This window comes from Durio zibethinus, chromosome 11, assembly GCF_047325235.1.
Source record: "Durio zibethinus cultivar Kanyao isolate XHJ-2024 chromosome 11, ASM4732523v1, whole genome shotgun sequence".
Taxonomy (NCBI): domain Eukaryota; kingdom Viridiplantae; phylum Streptophyta; class Magnoliopsida; order Malvales; family Malvaceae; genus Durio; species Durio zibethinus.
The window spans coordinates 23707086-23727216 of NC_143172.1; the positions used below are offsets into that span (position 1 = coordinate 23707086).

General features: G+C 30.6%; 2 protein-coding genes and 1 pseudogene across 3 annotated transcripts; 1 reads left to right on the top strand and 2 right to left on the bottom strand.

Annotated features, from left to right (window-relative positions):
* Positions 1–1200: 1200 nt before the first annotated feature.
* LOC111289331 (tRNase Z TRZ1-like) lies at positions 1201–5281 on the top strand. 2 transcript variants are annotated; one of them, XM_022880294.2, is made up of 8 exons: positions 1201–1570; positions 2122–2284; positions 2385–2455; positions 2553–2648; positions 3417–3530; positions 4226–4294; positions 4404–4478; positions 4901–5281. In XM_022880294.2, the coding sequence occupies exons 1-8, from the start codon at positions 1331–1333 to the stop codon at positions 4973–4975; spliced, it is 903 nt and encodes a 300-aa protein (XP_022736029.2). In that variant the 5' UTR covers positions 1201–1330; the 3' UTR covers positions 4976–5281. The 2 variants fall into 2 exon arrangements, 1 of the variants encoding a protein (XP_022736029.2); XR_002690168.2 differs by lacking the exon at positions 4901–5281 and adding an exon at positions 3776–3920 and having other exon boundaries at positions 1203–1570; positions 4404–4460.
* A 136-nt stretch (positions 5282–5417) lies between these two features.
* On the bottom strand, positions 5418–6988 carry LOC111290275 (uncharacterized; annotated as a pseudogene).
* Positions 6989–7361: 373 nt separating this feature from the next.
* Positions 7362–14225, bottom strand: ALDH12A1 (aldehyde dehydrogenase 12A1). Its single transcript, XM_022880289.2, has 16 exons — positions 13973–14225; positions 13399–13478; positions 13048–13151; positions 12749–12816; positions 12517–12574; positions 12252–12365; positions 11888–11971; positions 11004–11108; positions 10790–10903; positions 10159–10290; positions 9979–10068; positions 9721–9810; positions 8307–8516; positions 8098–8208; positions 7879–7958; positions 7362–7644 (listed from the first exon to the last, which is right to left on the bottom strand). The coding sequence occupies exons 1-16, from the start codon at positions 14056–14058 to the stop codon at positions 7506–7508; spliced, it is 1665 nt and encodes a 554-aa protein (XP_022736024.2). The 5' UTR covers positions 14059–14225; the 3' UTR covers positions 7362–7505.
* Between the last annotated feature and the right edge of the window lie 5906 nt (positions 14226–20131).

Below are 20131 nucleotides of genomic sequence, written 5' to 3' on the forward strand. Positions count from 1 at the left end.
TCCCTTCTAAAACATATTTTATAAAATATATTTTTAAAAAAGAAAAAATAAAAATAGAAACAAAAATAAGTGCCGACAAAGTTGATTTTTTTATATTTAAAATATAATTTATAAAATATTTTAATTTAAAATATATATTTTTTATTATGATGTGATTTATAAGTAAAATAATATTTTTAATAATAAATATATTTTTTAAAAAAATTAAAATTATGTTAAAAAATGAAATATCCCTTTTAAAAAATTTCATATCATTTTAAAATATTAAGTATAAATTTTATATCATTTTACAAAATAGATTTATTAGTGATCTATTTTAAAATTTTATTTTCTATAAAAAAAATTATAAATATTATTTTCAATAACTCAATCGGCGATGGTAAGAACCAGTTTTAATGCCTATTTTTTATTTTTTTATAAATACAATATTTTATTAATGAATAAATTCAAAATAAATTCTTGTTAATAGAAAAAATTATGAATAGATTAATATATGAATTTTTTTAAATAATTTAAAATTTTCTACTTAATATTTTAAAATGATATTAAGATTTTTATTTAATTTTTTAAATCGATACTTAATTTTTACTTAATTCTTTAAAATGATATGTTTTAAGTTAATTTTAATTTTTGAAAATATTTTCTATTAAAAACAACAAAAAATTAACAAATAAATTTGGTTGTGATAAAAATATAAAAATAACATTTTAAATTTAATATTAAAATATTTTTAAAATATAAAAAATCAAAATAATAGTCATTTTGTCTCATTTTTGTAACAATTTTTTCTTTTTTAAGATATTTCAAAATTATGTCTTATTTTGTTTTGAATATCTAAAATTATTTTTTTATATTTTAAAATTAGTTTTATGATTTTTTATTTTTTGATATTAAAAATCATGAAATTTTAATTTTATAAAAATTTATAAAATTTTAATATTAAATATATTAAAATTAATTTTTTTTATCTCTATAAAAATTAATACATAATAAATATATTAAAACAAGAGGAGTAACATTTTTAGTCATTGAATGATTCCATTGTGATCTTTTCATTTATAACTTGATATGTCATTTGCGTTATCCACGTGGCGCGTGCTGTTAATTACTGTCAATTTAAACGGTGAAACAATCAAATTAAAACAACTTGATCTAATTAGAACTTTTATAACATGACCAAAATATAATTTGAGTCGGTATAAGGAGCGCAATACTATTATTATTAACTTACAAAACAATACAGCACCCAAAAACTCTTCTTGAACTATCTGTTCTCCCAGAACCGAAGTGAAACCAGTTCTTGATCTTGGCTTGTTGCTTTTTGTCTTAAATGGATAAAAGAGGCCAAGAATCAAAGAACCCAGAATCAGGAAAAGAGGAAAACAACGAGAAAAAGAAGAAAAAGGGAATGGAAATAGAAGGGTACCGAGTGGAAGGATTGTCAATAGGAGGGCATGAAACTTGCATTATTTTCCCTACTCTAAACTTAGCATTTGATATCGGTCGATGCCCACAACGTGCCCTTTCTCAAGACTTTCTCTTTATCTCTCATGGCCATATGGATCACATTGTTAGTTACTTCCTCTCTCTCTTTCTCTTCTGTTTTTATTCTTTTTTGTTTTATTTCTTCTGGTTGTCTAATTTTTGTTCCTAGTTGTTTGGTGAAATTTTACTGCTTCTGTCTATAATTGGTAAATTTTTTGGTCAAAGGAGACCACAGCTTGGGTCAAGTAGGAGGTTGCAGGTGCTGTGATTTAATATTTGAACCAAATCTGCTGCCTAAGCCCAGTTGAGCTAAGCTGCGGGTTTTATTATTGGTAATTTTGACATAGAACAAAATAAATAATACTATTAGAATATTAGGTGATTACTGAAGAAACAGTACTCTTCTAAAAATTTGATGTTGAATACGCAAAGCTTGTTTTTGTTTGAGCATAGAATTGGAAGGTTTCTTCGTTTCAAATTTAAAGAAAAATGTGTTGCTTTTTCCAAGTTTTCCTTTCTTTTCTATATCCCATTTTCTTTATGTTGATTCCCATAATTCTTTTTGGTTCAAAGAATGTTTTTTTACTTTCTGTCTTGTTTGAGTACTAGTTGTGCACATTTGTTTTCATTTGTCAGGGTGGCCTGCCAATGTATGTTGCAACACGGGGTTTATATGGCATGAAGCCCCCAACAATTATTGTACCTACTGCTATAAAAGAAGATGTTGAGAAACTCTTTGAGGTGCATAGAAAGATGGATCAATCAGAGCTAAAGCATAATTTGATTGGCTTGGATGTGGGTAATGTGCAACTTTTATTTAATTTTCAGAAGCTTACCCTTTTTAATCACTTCCTTTCACATGTATTTTCTCTTCAATTGCATATCATTTATATTTGCAGGAGAAGAGTTTTTCATGAGAAGGGACCTAAAAGTAAAAGCTTTTAGGACTTACCATGTCATACCAAGCCAGGTGAATAAGTCCAGCTCTAATATTTTCTTTTCCCTTCTTTAGGCTTCCAGCGCTGACTTTATTTTCACTTAACATTTGCATGGTGTAATTGTTGCAGGGTTATATAGTTTACTCCGTAAAACAAAAACTTAAAGAAGAGTATCTTGGACTTTCTGGAAATGAGATCAAGAACTTGAAGTCGTCAGGTGTGGAGGTCTGTCTTGATAGTCATAATTATAACTTATTTAAAATTCCACAGATGGATGATGGTCTTTAGTTTCTTTTATTTCTTAAGTTACTTCTGTTCCTTTCTGAATTTGTTCTCCTTAACAGAAAACTTCTGTTCCTTTCTGAATTTGTTCTCCTTAACAGAAAACTTCATTCTGTTTTTTCCTTTATTTACGAAAAGATCTTCAAATAAGAAGATTACAACTGGAGCAGAGCTTAGGAATATACTATCCCTCATAGTTATTATAAGGCTTTAAACTTTTGCTAATCCTGCCTTGTGTCTTGAATTTTTGACAAATTATACCCTGAATTAAGATAAAATCCAAAGGAGTGCAAAAACATCCTCATTCAAGTGGGGAAGGCAACTAAGGAGGGAAGTATGATATGTCAAAATTCCAAATTATCAGTTTGCAGGAGTAATCAATATAAAATTTATTTGTATGTGTTTTCAAGAAAAAAAGAAGTTAGTTTTATGAGTTTATTTGAAGTTAGTTTTATGAGTTTATTTTTCTTTCTAAAATTTCAGAGTATGTTTGCATCACTGGAAGTTTATAGTTTATATCTGATAATAATGGTTAAAATCACCAAAGTGGTTTTTGAAAGAGTTTTTAAACTAGTTGTGTTTAAAATTTCTCGTTAGGTTAATTTTCATCATTGTAGCCAAAAAATTCTCCTTCATTTTACCTTTCATATCTGTTGCACTTAATTCTCTTATAAAGCTTGTATATAACTTGGTTCATTCGTGGTTTTGCAGATTACTTACACTACTACAGCACCAGAAGTTGCTTTTACTGGAGATACAATGTCTGACTTTATAGTTGACAAAACTAATATTGATGTTTTGAGGGCAAGGATTCTTGTCGTCGAGGTGCATTGCTGGGATTCTTTTCTTTTTCTTTTTACAACTTCTGAGCTGGAAATTTCAATTTGCTTTTATTCATCTCAATTTTAGAGATGAGGCTATTCTTTTGGGTAACCACAGGCTACTCAAACTTGGAATTCTAATGGGAAACCACTTCCATAAAAGCTATCTTGAATTGTTCTCTTGATAAATGTTAAGCAAAGGCTACAAGGTTATCTTCATGGTGCAATTTGTGTCTATACTTTTTTCAGGTGATATCCAGTTCACAGTCCTGCATGTATCAAACGGTTATAGTTTGCCTTTGCAAATAGTGAAATCTTCAATCATTTCCATCTCGTTGGTTGGGTGTGCTGCTGTGCATTCATGATAGGAGCATACTCAGCAGTACTTGTTAGAGTTAATTACCCCCATCCCCCTATGTATTCAAAATTGTCTTGAATTCCTAAATTTTTTACATCATGATTTGCATGGTTGGCTCAAAGAAATCAAGTTTTATGCCCTGGTTAATGAATTCATTATAGCCATTGAGTGTCAATGAAATCCTAAATAATGCAGTATTCAACTGCAGTTTAGCAGTTTATCTTCAAAAGAATTGGAGATATTAGTTATTAGATTTTTTGCTGTCAACATGTCACACTTAAAACACTATTACTGGTTAACATATTAGTCCTAGATAACTAAGAATCTTTGTTTTCCTGCAGAGCACATTTGTTGATAACTCAGTATCAGTTGAGCATGCAAGAGATTATGGGCACATTCATCTGTCTGAGGTAAGGCTTTCTGAGGCTCTAGAAACCCTCATATGCTTTATGTTAGACAATGTGTAATCCATTCAGGATATATAACTGCTTCCGTTGTTTCTTATGGATGGGCTTCTAGATTATTGATTATGCGGACAAGTTTGAAAACAAAGCAATTCTTTTGATTCACTTCTCAGCTCGGTATGCATTAGAGGTATGGCCTGACTGTTCTGGTGTATGTGACTCATTTTATTTGCAAACCTTGGATAATAATTTGAAAGTGTCACTCTCTTGATCAAGTATAGTTCATTCATTGAAGTCAAGTTGTGCGCTGTGCTATTTACCTACCTATAATCAAGGATTGCCAAGTTATTCCGGCTGAAGTTAAAAAAAAAAAAAATGAATTTCCTAATCTCTAGCAGAGAGTTTCCAGATCTTTGTTTGGTTCAATCTTTGGCCTCCCTCATTCAAAGATGCTTTTCATTTTTTGACAAATTCAAAGATGCTTTCTGATTGAATGCACCATCATCTGCTAAATGATTGTGATCGTTACAGTCAGTTTTGTTTTAAATTGCTACCTTAATATGTGTTTCTTGTTGCGGTTAAGAAGTTAATTTGCCATTCCTATTCTGCCAGAATATCCAGGAAGCAGTTTCTGCGCTGCCTTCACCTCTGGCTGGCCGAGTTTTTGCACTTACGGAAGGTTTCTAAAGGAGTGGTGTTAAGACTAAATCTCTTTTCTTCCTCTATATTGTGCAAGTGAATCTATGTGGTCCATAATTCTGGCTTATTGTGGTTAAGAGTTAATTTTTCTCAGAATTCTAGTTATAGACTTTATAATGAAGGCATTATGGAACTTTACAGTGCATTAATGTGCTTACTCAAATTTGATCATTTGGTTTAGGAAAATAACATGACTGGGGCTAGCCAAGTCAATGCCAGTTTCATCATTATTGTTGAATTCATTCTTCTAAAATAGTGAAAAGGAGAAAGAGCTCTGCACCTTTTCTCATTCTATGAAGCTGTTAGTGAAAAGATGGCCTTGGTTTTACAATTTCTTTATTTTGCAAAAATAGGTTTGAGGCCTCGGGCGTGTATGGTTGCTAAAGAATTGTTTTCATTTTCACAATACAAGAAACTAAATGAAATCGTATTATTTATTCAATTTGTTGTCATTTATTCAAACCGAAGCAGTAATGCATGCATGCCTGGCTTCTCTATTTGTTGTACTTTTTATGTGGTAGACAGTTTTGACAAAACACATAAGCTAACAAAGCAACCATAAGATCTCAAAGGTTAAATATGAGCTAATGAAAATAGTAAAAAAATAACTTTGATTCAATCCAAAGGCACAGAAGTCACATTGACACAAATAGATTGGACAAAGCAGTGCAAATGACAAGAATAGAATGTCACTGCAACAACACCACGATTTTTTAGTATCTCCAGCTCTCAACTTTGCAATTAAATTTGCCATCAAACAACAGAATCTTGCATCAAATGCTAGGAAGCTAGCCACTCCCTATAAAGATTTATTGAGTTCTTCATGGAACCCTGGATGCAACATCAATGAAGAGAAGTTCTCATCCAAAACAAATACGAGACATTTCAAGGCATCTTCAAGCTCAGGAACCCAATTACAGGCCTTCAACCCCAAAGCAGAGGTAGCCTTCATGGAATGGCTGGAGGAAGTTCTCATACTTTGTCAACCACTTCCCCAAGTGCCGAATCAAATTCACCGTCTCTTTACCACCTAACTTACCAATTGAAGACGACAATATCACCTCATCAACATTATTTGATGCTAACAAATAATGCAAACAAAGCTCAGCATCCGAAAATCCATCATGTGCAACCATAAGCAAAATTGAAGCCTCCTTGGCCCAACGCAATTTCTTTCCAAGTCTTGCCTTCTCAATAGAGAGCAAAGCTTGACTCTCCAATTCTTCCTCGCATTAACCATGCTAACATAACCGTCTTTAGGTCGACATAGAAAATATTTCAATATGCAAAGCAACTCAGACGAACCCAAATTGCGAGCATGTTTAAGACGAAGAGCAAATCCGCCCTCTAGTTGGCAGCAACATTTACAGCCAAATTTGGATAACATGAATGGTCAACAAGTCCGTTAACAATCAAAGTCTCTAGCAATTCCCAAATTTCCAAAATAATACAAGCTTCCGAAACCAAACTTAATACATCTCTACCCATCAAAAACCCAACTTTCTGAAGCAAAATTTAAGTATAACCACTACCATTTGAATCAACCCCAATAAAATTTCCACATTTCTCCCTAATTTTCTCTAGAAATGGATTCAATATTCCAAGAAATTCTTGTTTATCAAAGTTATGGATGTCTTTGAGCTTTCTGCTTAACTTGGTATAGAACTTTTGCTCAAGTCAATGAGTTTAACATCGGTTGGAGAGATTCCACATCCAGTAAGAGGACTAACAAGCGAGGTGGGATATGAGTTTTCAACTTCAGGCTTCAAGTTCAGGAAAATGCGATCAGGGTTTAACATTATGGGGTGGTCTGCTTGGGAACAAAGTGGCTCAACATTAGGTAAGGCCTTTGTTATTACATCGAGCAAGGTCATTGTAAATGCTAAGGAAACAATCTCTTAAACAAACAATGAAAGAGCAAAAACTTCAGAATCAGCAACTAAAACCCCCCAACAAGCGATCAAAAAGGCTACAGAGCAAGAAAAATAAACCTATCTTAAAGTGAATCCTTCTAAAGAACAGGATAGACGTAAGATGGAGCAGGATGTTGGGTGCCCTCAAATCAGGGAAGAAGAGAGACCGACGGGTACCAATGGGTTTTGAAAGAAAACATGGAGATCAGTCGGTAGGGTTTTGGGAGATAGGATAGAACTCCAATTTTATTTTAATTAAGGAAATCTATTGCTATCCCTAGATTGTATTCTTGATCTGCATGTTAAGAATCTCGAACTTGAGAAACAATGGGGAAAAATACAAAAACCATTCCAAATGTAACTTGGATCTTCATGGAGTTTATATGAGCATCAAAGGTAGACTTCCAAAAACTAAGACTACACATACTAGCAAGCAGCAAGATCAATAAGTTGCTACTAAATTGAAAAATGTCAGTATTTCTTATTGAGGAAAAGAAAAGAAAAAAAGAAAACAAAAATTTCCCTGTCAATTTTTATTTCTAAACTGAAATGGCACCAGCAAAAGTATAGATGAATCTCTAAATATTGATAACTAAAATCACTACTCAAGTTGAGGGTGGGATTTCCCAATCCCTTGGCAAGGGACCAAAATCATATATGATTTCCCTGTGACATGACCAAACCAGCTTTATTGCTTCCGGTGTCCCAATTCCTGCTCCTCTTGGATCTCCAGCCGGTCCAAACCTACACCACAACCATTGTTATTTAGATTTAAAAGCTACTGCAAGAATGAACAACAGTTAAAGGGAAAAGTTGTTTTGTTTACGACTTCATCATCTACAACTTTTTTTTTCATTTTCTTTCACTCCATATTTTGTTCCTTGTACCTATCGTAGTCATAGCCTTCCACTTTCATCTCCTACTACCAAATATGCTGTTATACATGAAAATGATTTTTAATTCTTTTTTTTAACTTACCAGTGGTTTTGTGGAGCTCCAGTAGTCCTTGCTCTCAGTCCAGCATAAGTTGTCCCATTCACTGTATTTCCAATAACATCCTGTGGATTTGCATTTGATGAAAATTACTATGTGCTGAACAAATAAAGGACCATTCAAGTTTGAGTAATAAAGTTTGAAATTTCATATTTAGAACTGACTGTGACTAAAATTATTGATTGCAACATGATTAAGTCTTACCTGCAAGAAAATCAGATCGTTTGAGACCACGGCAGCAGTTAGATGTGCATGCATTCGTTCCAATGCATCCAATACCATCGGTAATTGATCCTTCTTATAATCAGTTATAATCTACAAGCAAATACGTTAATCAATATTTTTGCCTCTTTTATTCAGAAAATATTAAAAGGATAAGCATCCCATCTTTTGCATAGCTTAAATGGTTATACCTGAAATGGCCCAAAAATTTCTTTGGTTACAAGCTCATAATTAGCCTCCTTTAAAATTTCTTCAAGAGGAATGTAAATGGCAGTCGGCTTCAGAGCACCATATATGGTTGGAATAGAATGATTCTCTAAGGGTTCACCCCCAAAAAGTAACTTGGAACCTGAAATTTGAAGCAGTTTCGTTTTGTGTTCCAACATTGCTTCAGTTGTGACCTGCAACATATTATACAGATAAAAGGGGGAGATGGAATACAAATAAGTACTTCCAGCGAAGATGTCAGAATTCAAAAATACTAGCAGAGATGGAAAACTATGAATAAAATCAAGAATGCCATGCATCTTTCATCTTATTAGTTCTATTTTTGGTTATGGACAGATCAAACTAAACAATGCAAAATTTCAGATGGATCCAAACTCTGAATTATATATAATTGTTTGTGGGTGTGAGTGTGTATACACATTTATTTGCAGTGTAGGTAAGGAAAAAGAGGAGCATAAGGAGGGTAAAATCTATGACATGTTAAAAATTGAGATACAACTCTGTTTTCATATTGATACATAGTTACTCTCTCCAATTAAGCTTTCAATAAGTTCATTGTAGTTGTAAGAAGACCCATAAACTCATTAATAGTAGAATACGCAAGATGAGATATTAGAAGTGCAAAACAAGAGAAGTTTTTTAAATAAGCCTGACCAATGCACTCGTAAATTATTGCCTGAGGTGAAACTACCTTTTGAACTAGGGTGTTCATGGATATCTCAAAAATTGAAAAATAAAATAATTTGTAAGAAAATTTTTCCCTAATCACCCCTAAAAAACACCCCGTAAACACCTTTTTCATCAACAATTGGAAAATCCATTGGTAGTTTCTTATATATATTATAAGTGGATACTCCCGAAAAAACAAAATCCTGGATCTACAATTGATTATTACTGATTATGTTGTATCAACAAGTTATATTCTTCCTTTTTTTCCACGCGCCAGGGGGGGTGGTAAGTCTCTGTATATTCTATCACTAAGTTAATCAATAACATTTAGTTTCATTAATGCAAGAAAAAGAATACTCCAATCAAGTTCAACTAAGCACGTAGTTTTTGACTTGGGCAAGCTTAACTACCTTTTTAATTTAACTGGCTTGGCAAACAGCCAAATTTTGGTATCTTTTCATCATCCCAAAATCTACATTTACTATTTCCATTCGATCAATTTATTAGGATTTTTTTTTTTCAAATTGATAGCATACAAAATATTTGATCAAATTATATTCTGATTTCTAGAATTTCAACTTCAATTTCTTTTTGGACATTACTATATATCTTAAAAGGGTAAAAAATATTGATACAATGTTAAATATGATTCTTAGTAATCCCTACTGATAATAAGAAAATAACATACAATAAATGAAGCATACTTACGGTAAGGACAGGACCAATAGTTAAATCTGCTAACTTCCTTCTCTCAGCAAGATCTTGTATTTTAGATACGAGTGAACTTGTTGACCAATTCTAAAAAAGAATATACACATTACTAAGAATATGAAAAAGAAAAAACTTCAGAAGTTCAAAATAAAAAAACAGAACATTTGTGCTACAAATAAGACTGAAGAGTTATCTTACATTCATATGTAATAATTGGCTAAAGTAATGCAAAAATTCGAAATAAAAGTTGATAACCTCATGCATGAATAGTATTGATTGAGCTGAGCACTTTTGACCACTGCATGCATATGCATCCTGATCGCAGACCCATGCAACATAATCAACCTGCCATTCAAAGACAAAATGAAATATCCAACACCAGTTTAGACTTTGGAAAAGAAAGGAATACTCGATTGTAAATTGTTTTCAAGGAACCTCTTCAACATCTGGTCCAAGAATTTTCCAATCAAATCCTGCATCTTCCAGTTTTATGCGACCCTTCAGGTCAACAGCCAATTTCTCTGCCACTCTAGAGCTGCCAGTAAAGAGGGTCATTCGTGGATTTGCCTGCTTAAAAGAAACATCGTAGGTTAGTGGGCTTAAGCTAAAGAATATTACAAAAGCTTTCTCCTAAAATAAATATATAGTAGCCTTTCCAGAAAGTAAAGGTGGTGGTTTCAATGGAAGCAAAAATGAAGGAAAAAAGAAAATATCTTTATACAAAAGAATGGCTTTCATGCAAAGAGTATTGCTCTCATAACCAAAATCCATTACCACCTATACTAACCCCCTGTATGTGTTCCTCTTGCTCCACTCTTTAGAACTTCTAGGAGATGGCTGGGAAAAGTGTCAAAAAATGGCTCAAGAAAGGCGGATAACAAAGTTAAAGAGAATTGGAACTTAAAAACAAGTGAGAAAACAGGGAAAATAATTGAAACAAAATGAATGAAAAAATGTTAGAAGTGCTTCAAGGGTTGTGCTCTTTAGAAGTTATATAACCTGATACAAGGTTAAGAAAAGTATTTAACTAGTAAAAGAGAGATAATTTGTACTCAAAATAACCAACCTCCATCAACAGCTTGTTCATGGTCTTCCCATCGGAATTTATGAAGTCTACATCATCTGCTGGTAGCCCACAATAATGAAGCAGACGCATCATTTGCTCCATGACAATGCTTACCTACAGAAAGAGGTTTCAAAATATTACTAACTCATAATAGACCATCAAAGTACCAATTAAAGCAATGAATGACAACTAAACCAAGCTTCTAGTAGTAAACCTTGCTATCAACTTTAAGAACGGGTTTGTTGCCCATATAGAGTGCTCCCATCAGTTGAAGTACAGGAATCTCCAGTGGGAAATTGAAGGGAGTAATAATAGCAACCTGCACATTATTATTTTTCAATTTCAGAAACTATGAGAAATATGATCAACTACTGTGACAAATATGAAATTCTAAAATATTCAAATGCCAGGGAGGGACCTATGGACAGAAATGACAGTAACCCCTCATCACTCACTGCAATGTGAAACAAGGTTCACTTCAAGAACAAATAACAAATAAATCATGCCTTGACAACATTAAGCAACAAAATCACCAGAGAATCTGGCTGCCAGAGATTGACTGATCTTTTATTATCATTTAATTCTTTCCAGAAATTATATAACATGCATTAGCTTTATTACTATTCTCAGCTACAAAATTGAACCACTTACGCTATTGTTTTGTTAAAATTAAATAGGAATCATGTGGTCTGATCATTAAACTGTTATAGGAAGAGTAAATTTAATCTTATTACAACAATCCTATCATAAAGCTTCTTTTCTCATGTAAAATCCTATAATGCAAATCTATGAAAAGCTCTAAAGTGCATTGATACTATTGATAGTCTAGCTATATAAACTTTATAATTGGTAGGAACCATTCTAAGACACATTTTCCTCATCTCCTCTTCTATTCAGTTAATTAGTACTTAGAGGAGCTAATTTCTGGTTAATTTTAACTAATATAGATGGTGAAAATTGCTTAAATTAGTACACTTAATAAATTTTCCTTCGTCGACAAGAAGCCAATTGCTTTATTCTTACAAATGTTTTTGACACCAAGATGTGAAAGTGCTTTTCTGATGATGAGAACCAACCATGAGTAAGAGAATGTCTTACCGGACCATAAGGCCAACGGTACCCATGGCTTTGCTGTCCTATATGATTTCCAGGTACTGCAAAAGACCTTGCTAGGAAACGGACCTACCATAATGTAGAATAAAAGGAACAGGTTAATAAAAACTTCCTTAGTAAAAGTTTCACAGATCATAACTGAAAGAGATGAATTTTTATCACAGGTATGGACTTCAGGAATATTTCTAGTCTTGATATCTATCCCATTCTAAATGAAGAAACTATATATTCATGAAGGCAATTTTGCAAAGGAACATGATACTATATTTGTCATCTGTCATTGATCACCTTCTGTAGATGACTCTGCTGATGCAACTAGAAAGGCTCAAGTAAGGTGATCATAATATACCTGATCACCAGAGAAATTCTCAAGAAACTTTTGTGTGACATAAACTTCACCAAAGGCCTGCTGATAACTTTTAGGAGAAACTCTTTGTATTAACCTAGTGAAGAAGTCAGACACCTGAAAGTCATAAAAATAAAAAATAAAAAATAAAAAAACAATTTGATACCAAATATCAATATTAACCATAAGCATTACGGTATGACATTGCCTGCCTTAATCAAGAAGATATGTCTTAAAAGACTAAATTGTTTTGCTTAAAGCACATTACCTTTGGCAAGGAAAGTATGTGTGCTGCCTTAGCAGATATGTCTCCATATAAAAGATATCTATAGAAAAAATAAAAGAAAACTGCTAAAGGATAATCTTTGTAAAATTTCTTTAAAAAGACATGCGGACAAACATGCACACATTGGCTAACTACTAGCATTAAATAAAGGCATAAAAAATATATATGGAAGCATAAAGGAAAGATATGGAACAGAAGGATAAGTAACATCAACCTCTCAGGTGATTTGAAGGGATTGTGTAAACCATGTTTTGGGCACTTGGACAAGCTCTCTACAAATGGCTGCATTACACAGTTATAAGATACTTAGCTCAAATATTTTAAGGCATGAATAAACTGTTTTTGCAAACAATAGGTAGTGAAGAGGCCAATTGGAAAAAACTCATTGAAGTATAAGGACCCTGACAATCCAGACATGAACTGCTTTTGTCAAGATAATGTAAACTTTTTATCAGAGATTTGTCTGTAATGAGGCAATACGAGCATCAAACACATTATATCCAATGGGCACACCTGAATTCCAGTTTCATCTACTTCTGCAACTTTAATGAATGGTTCTCCATTCAAAGGGTCTACAAGCGTGTTCCAAGCTGCAGATCCTGTCCATTTACCTTTCACTAAAAACAGAAACATTCCATGTTACAAGAAATTGCTTATCTCTGGACTTGATTAAAATGCAGTTCTATCACCAAAATTGTATGCTGACAAAATACGGTCCATGGGGGAAATGAATCCAATATTAGTTTTAAACAAAGTGAGGCAAAAAAAAAGGTTAAATCAATGTCTCTCAGAAGCACCGGACAACATAATTTTTCAGAGTTTTCATTATGAACAAAAAAATACTGATACAATGGGAGTACCTACCCAAATTTTGTACTTCAGCAGGTTGAGAACCTGAAATCCCTTCAGCTTCCACAGTCGCAAAAGGTAAAGAATGAACAGACCTGGCATAGGGGAAATTGGGAAAGATTTAAAAAACAAAAAAAAGCTCCGTGTTATGTTTTGGAACATTTAGGGTTCCAAACTATATGATCCATCAACCCAGAAAAAAGAAGCAAATAAAACATTCAACAAAAGTTGCAAAGAAGTTTCATCACATCATAAATAAATAACAAAATCATGTGAAATTCTCAAATTTTCAATGCAGCAATATACATAAATATATGTATTCTACAAATGTTTAAACTTTAAAGAAGAGAAGATACCCTTTTTGTATTTTTATGAATGAAATACATCTAATTTACTCTTAGAGCAGAGCACATTAAACGGATCAGATCATCACCATTCAAAGAATAAACTCTATTATCACAAAATCTGGTTCCTTGGAACAATTCTAAAAAAGAGAAACGAAACCCAGATATCCCCCAGCATCTATAATCAAAACTATGGATTAAAACTGAACAATTTCCACAATCTATGATCAACAGAGTTGACATACCTAGAAAGATAGAAAGAATTGAACCAACTTAGAGCCTTCTGGGAAGCTCTGCTTCTGAATTCTCTTTGCAATACAATTCTATGCATTGTGAAAGCTCCCAAGAATGTAGAATTAGAGAGATTGGAATCGCTTTCCTTCCAAAACAGATGTGGCAAGTAACTAAGAACCAAAGATGTCGCCTTCCAAGGTTATCTTTCAGCACTTCAAGTTTCAGGATTCGTGCTTGTACAGGAATTTGGCCACAATGGACGGTGATGATTTGTTTGTATTCTGTTTTGATATGCACATCAAAATTTGTACAATTTCATCATAATTATTAATATTTTTCGAATTTAAAATGAAAAAAATACGCTTATTATTAATTACTTCAAAATCATAAGACAAAAAAGTGTTGAAGTTTTTACTAAACTTTGCACCAATGAATGCGATGAACTTTTCAAACATAATACTCTTTTCGTTTTCCTTTTTTTCATGTTTATCTATTTTTTTAGATGTTTTTATTTTTTTTAACATTTAAAATTCTTATTTTTTATGATTTTTTATTATTTTTTGACATTAAAAATTATAAACTTTTGATTTTATAAAAAATTTTAAATTTTAATATTAAATATATTAAAATAAAAAAAATTTTCTTATTTTTTAAAAGTCAGTAACGACCAAACAATTTAAAAAAAGTATCAAACAAATATCCTATCAAATTATCAATATAAAATAATAAAAAAAAGAGACAATACTTGCTTTGATATTATGATAACAATGAATTTCTATGTCATAAGCTTCTGGCAGTAGTTTTGTTTCACTCATTCTATATTTTATATAGCATAAACATTTTAACTTTTAAGTTTAAATTCTTGCTTTTTTGTTTCACTTTACAAATATTTTTATATTTGATTTGGACTTTTTACATTAATTAATTTAATGGGTACTTCACACAAGTTGAAAATCAGGTAATGTTTAGGATAGCGAGGATGAGATCTATATAAAATAATTATTTACAAGTCAAAATCTATTAATATTTACAGATTATACTTTTTTTTTAATGTACATCCACACTTTATAATATTAATTTTTCATATAATTTACATATTTATATTATTTCCTTCTTACAAAGTGGGGAAAAATATAAAATATTTTGTCTAATTTCATAATATACAATGATATTATTATATATAAGTGGTTAAATAGTCCAATTTGTTACTACAAATCAATCTTTCTTTCTCTGTTTCTTTCTTTTCGTAAATATAGAGTGAAAAGCTATTTAGAAAGTTGATTTCTACACGAAAAGAATTCAGATCAATGCCAAATATAATTACTTATTGGTTGCGTCCACACTCAAAATCTTAATCATCATTGATTTAGACTTTTTTCTCCCTCTTTTTGTTTTATACGACTTTGTATTTTGTAATACTCATCATGTGGTATTTTAATTTTTTAAGAAAAATTCAAAATATATTTTTTGTTTGTCTAATCATAATTATAATTATAATAAAAAAATAAAAATATAATAAAAGATAAGAAGAGGAAAGTGCTATTAACAATATAACATAACATAATTTACTATTAAAACTATTCTTTAAAGGATTATATGGTAATATGTGACAAACCTTTTATGATGCCAACTTCAATTCATAAAAGGCTTCTTTATACTGCTTCGATTCTCCAGTCACTTGCAATCTCATATTGTGATGGTTTGCAAACTTGCCAGGAATGAGTAAGTATGTGAGGAAACGTAAATGACTGTTGAGGAGTTGTTGTACTTAGTCAAATTATGCTGGATGTATTGGATTAAAGTTATTCGCGATGAGGTATCTATTTCAAAGACAATTTGGTGGGACAATCCTCGGAGTTGTGTATCATTGGCCATTGGGTCAAACATGTGGAGCTTGATGCAGTGGAATCCCTCTCCTACTGGTGTTATAAAATTCAATGCTGACGGACATGGCTGAATTGTTTGCTATTGAGTTTGCACTAGAAAGTTGTGATGAAAATTGATTTGAAACAATATCAGAGATTTGGATTAGTCATGAAGGATCAGAGTAATTTGTTGCAGTAGCATGGTGTCAAAAGATCAACTCAAGATCTAGGAGACTGTGAGAGATTTTCTTAGACATTGACACTTATAACGGGGCAGTTGAATGAGGTTAAAATGATCAATATGCTCCGGGGAGCTAATAGGATGGTCGACGTCTTGGCGAAAGGAGTAAATCGGTCAGACATGGTAGTAATAGATTGGTTGCCTTTGGGAACGTATTTATTTGGGAAATAGTTCTCTTGTATTGAGAAACCGAGATTTATATGGCTTGTTGTGTCAAGATTTTTATTTTATTTTAATATTTCATACATTGACAATGTACATTTTTATGCATTATTAATTAATAATATAATGATAAATTATATACACCGTCAGTGAATTAAATTATATCATTTTATTAATAAATGAATATGAATCTTTAAAATAAATATATAAAAATTTAATTTAAAAAAAATTTATTTATTAATGAAATGATATCATTTGATTCACATCATCAATAAAATGATATTATTTGATTCATTAATAGTATATAAAATTTATATACTGATAGTGCATCAAATATATATTTTTTTTCAAATCTTTAAAAATAAATATTAATAAATTTATTTAAAGTTATTTAATTATAATTAAAACTTTGCTCTTTTTTATCGTCTCTCTCTTCAATTTGCAAATTTTCTCCCTTTTTTGGTAGTTTCCTTTGATATTTCGTTATTGGTTTTTCTCTCAAGTGCTTGTGCTGTGGTTACTTAATTGGATATGATGATCTTTTCCTTTTGCAGGTTGATCATCATGATCCTGAAAACATATCTTTGCTTAGGTTTAATGCACTGTGGGAGTTGAATTCTCGTCATCACTCTGCTGATTTTCTCCACTGGGAGGTCACTTACACTCTACCAACAGTTGAGGAACACAAATCTAACGCTCTGAAGAAGAAAAGAAAAACAGCAGATATTAGATTCCTTCCTCCGATCCACCAAAGGAAAGTCCAAAAATAACAATCACATTTTTATTGTTTTATATTTATTTCAATCCGGCTAATGCTAAAACAAGCCCATCTTTCTCAATTTCTCACAAAAGGAAAGCAAAAAATTTGAAAATTTTGAAATGAAGCGAAAGATCTGAGGGAGATGAAACGAAAAGAAAAAAGATCACCTTTGGGTATAGATTAAACAAAGCAACGATTAAATAATAGCTTTTTTTCTTTTTTTTTTGCGAAAAGTGATAGTGAAAGCCGAGAAAGATATCCATTGTAACGGTTGATGAGGGAGACGGCAAAGGATTGAAGAGGGAAGCGGTGAAGAAGAGCAAAGTTTTGATTATAATTAATTAACTTTAAATAAATTTATTAATATTTATTTTTAAAGACTTAAAAAGTTTAAATTTTGTTTATTAATAAAGTGTTTTTATATTATTGACCGATAATGTATAAGAGTGATACATATTAATTCTTTTAATATTAATATGAATTAACAAAAAAAAAAAAGCTTTTTATTTGTCATGTGTTAATTTTTTAAAATTTTTAAATTAAAAAATATTTTTAAAAAATCCCTTAAAAAATTAGTATGTTAACATGTGACAAGCTCTTGTTATGTGAGATTTTAATTTTCTTTTAAGAAAACTTTATTTAAAAATTTATTTGCTTAATTATAATTATAATAAAAATAAAAATTAAAAAAATATATAATAGGAGGTGATTAGAGAGGAGAAAGTGTCATTGACAATTACAATGCGCTTTCAGTTTTTTGAAAAAAAAATTCAAACCAAACATCTAAATAATAAAAAAAATCCCTAAAAATATATTAAACTCATCAATCTAAAAAGTCCTAATACTAGTCAATATATTAAATCTCAACCATATATTCAAACATAAAAAATCAACTAAAATAAATAATCAATTGAAAAAATAACCTACAAAAAAAATCAATAAAAAAATCAATGAAAAATAACAATAAAATTTTTAAAATTTGTCAGATCTAGAATTTAAATTTTTTTCAAAAAAGTCTCCTAAAAACAAAATATAAAATTAAAAAAAAAAAACTAAAGACACTAGATTTGAGATTTTCTAATAAATTTTAAAAGAAAAAATTAATAATAACCAATCAACACAAATAACTATATAAAAAAACTCTAAATATAAGATTTTCAAACTTTTTTTTTCTTTAAATCTAAAAAATCCAAAAATTTAAAAAAAAAAATTTTTAAAATTTTCTTTTATAAAAATTAAAAAAAAAGTCTCAAGCGAAGTAGGAATAACATTCAACTAGATAATATATATATATATATATATATATATATAATTCATGTTGTTGAATACAAATGGGAAGTATTATTAGAATATGGTGAAAATGCAATGACTTCCGTACTAATATGATAACGTTAATTATATTAATATTTATGAACAAAAATAAAAAATTATGTTGCTATTGCAACTTAATTTTTTTTATACTTTCAAGTTTGTCAAGATTTGAATTTTTGTTACTAAAAATAAAAATTTAATACTATATCATAACAGTCGCTTAATTTTTTGAGAATATTAAAAACATTATTAAATCCTAGTTAATTAATTAGGTAATGACCTTGTGGTGGATATATATCTCTAATACAGCAAGAAAGCAATAAAAATAAGTAAATGCAAGTTGATAGAATGAAAAAAATGCAGATACACTATATACCGATACACGCCTACACGAAATGCTATATGCTATATACAAGATACCGATGTGGCAATCTAAATCATTTCAGCGTTGATATTTTAGGTTTACAAAGCAATTAAAAAAAATTACGTACAGGGTGTAGACGAGGAGTTGCAGGTTGGAACTAATTGTTTAGTTTCTTGATTAAACTCTTATATTAAAATTCATAAATTCCTAGAGATAGTAATTAAGTTAATGCTTGCATATGATTGTGACAAGATATAAAAAATATTTAAATCTCGAATTTAAATTAGTTGTTTCGTGTAAACATATTTAAGAGATAATTTAATAAATTTTAATACGTATAATGTCTTCGTGTATTTTCAAATTGTAACGTCTTACTTTATACAAAAAAATATAAAAGTATATATTTTCTTGTGTATGGACTTTTGCTGATTCATGACTTCGATTTGTGCAATTTTTTAATATTTGAGTTACTAAAAAATTGAATTGTCTAACATTTTAGGATTAACAAACCGCACTATTCTTGATTTTGTGAGACACTTCTTAATTAGAGCAGACTTGGGTTTTTTTATACGAAAGATGAACCATATCCTAACATAGTTTTAAGCTCAATCCAATAAATTAAGATACATAATTTATGCTTTATTCCTAAAGAACCAAAAGTTATACGGTGAGGATGAATCCCGTATTGTTCTTACTTCGTAGTAAGCTCAATTATTATTGTTAATCATACAAATAAAAGTGAATGCACTCAAAAATTAAAATCAAAATCCAAATTTGCAAAATGAAATGCTCAATCCCATGGCTGATTGTAGTATAATTGACCTAGTTTCAACCCCACCTTATGCTTATAGTTAATACAATTAACCAGCAAATTAAGTCTCCATAACCCAATGCATAGGACTACCTTTATTATTCTTCAACTTTCCAATTCTTACAATAGTTTAAAGTTGCTCGTACGACCGTTTGGAAACCAAGTCCCTAATAATGACCACTATTAAAATGAATTTTCCTAGATCATATTTTGATTAATCTAAGCAATTTGATCATAAAAAAAATCTACTTGCTACTGTAAGATAATGACTGTAAACTGTCCCAAGCAAGAATGGAGAACAAAGCATTGACCTAATTAAGATTGTTAAAACTTAATTTAAACTAAATCAATGTATATATATATATATATATATATATATATATGTGTGTGTGTGTGTGCTTGTTGGGGATCACCACAGCTTTGATACCATTTGTTGGGCTAAAAGCCTCCAATCCAATCACACCAACGGAAGTGAAATCAAATAATAAATCAAACACACAAGAGACAATAATTTAACGTGGTTCAGTCTAACTGACCTACATCCACGGATGAGAAACAAGATCCACTAGTTGTAGAGAATTACAAACATACATCATATCATCAATCCCACTCAACAATCAATACTCATAAGACACTTTCAATCTCCTCTAGTCCTA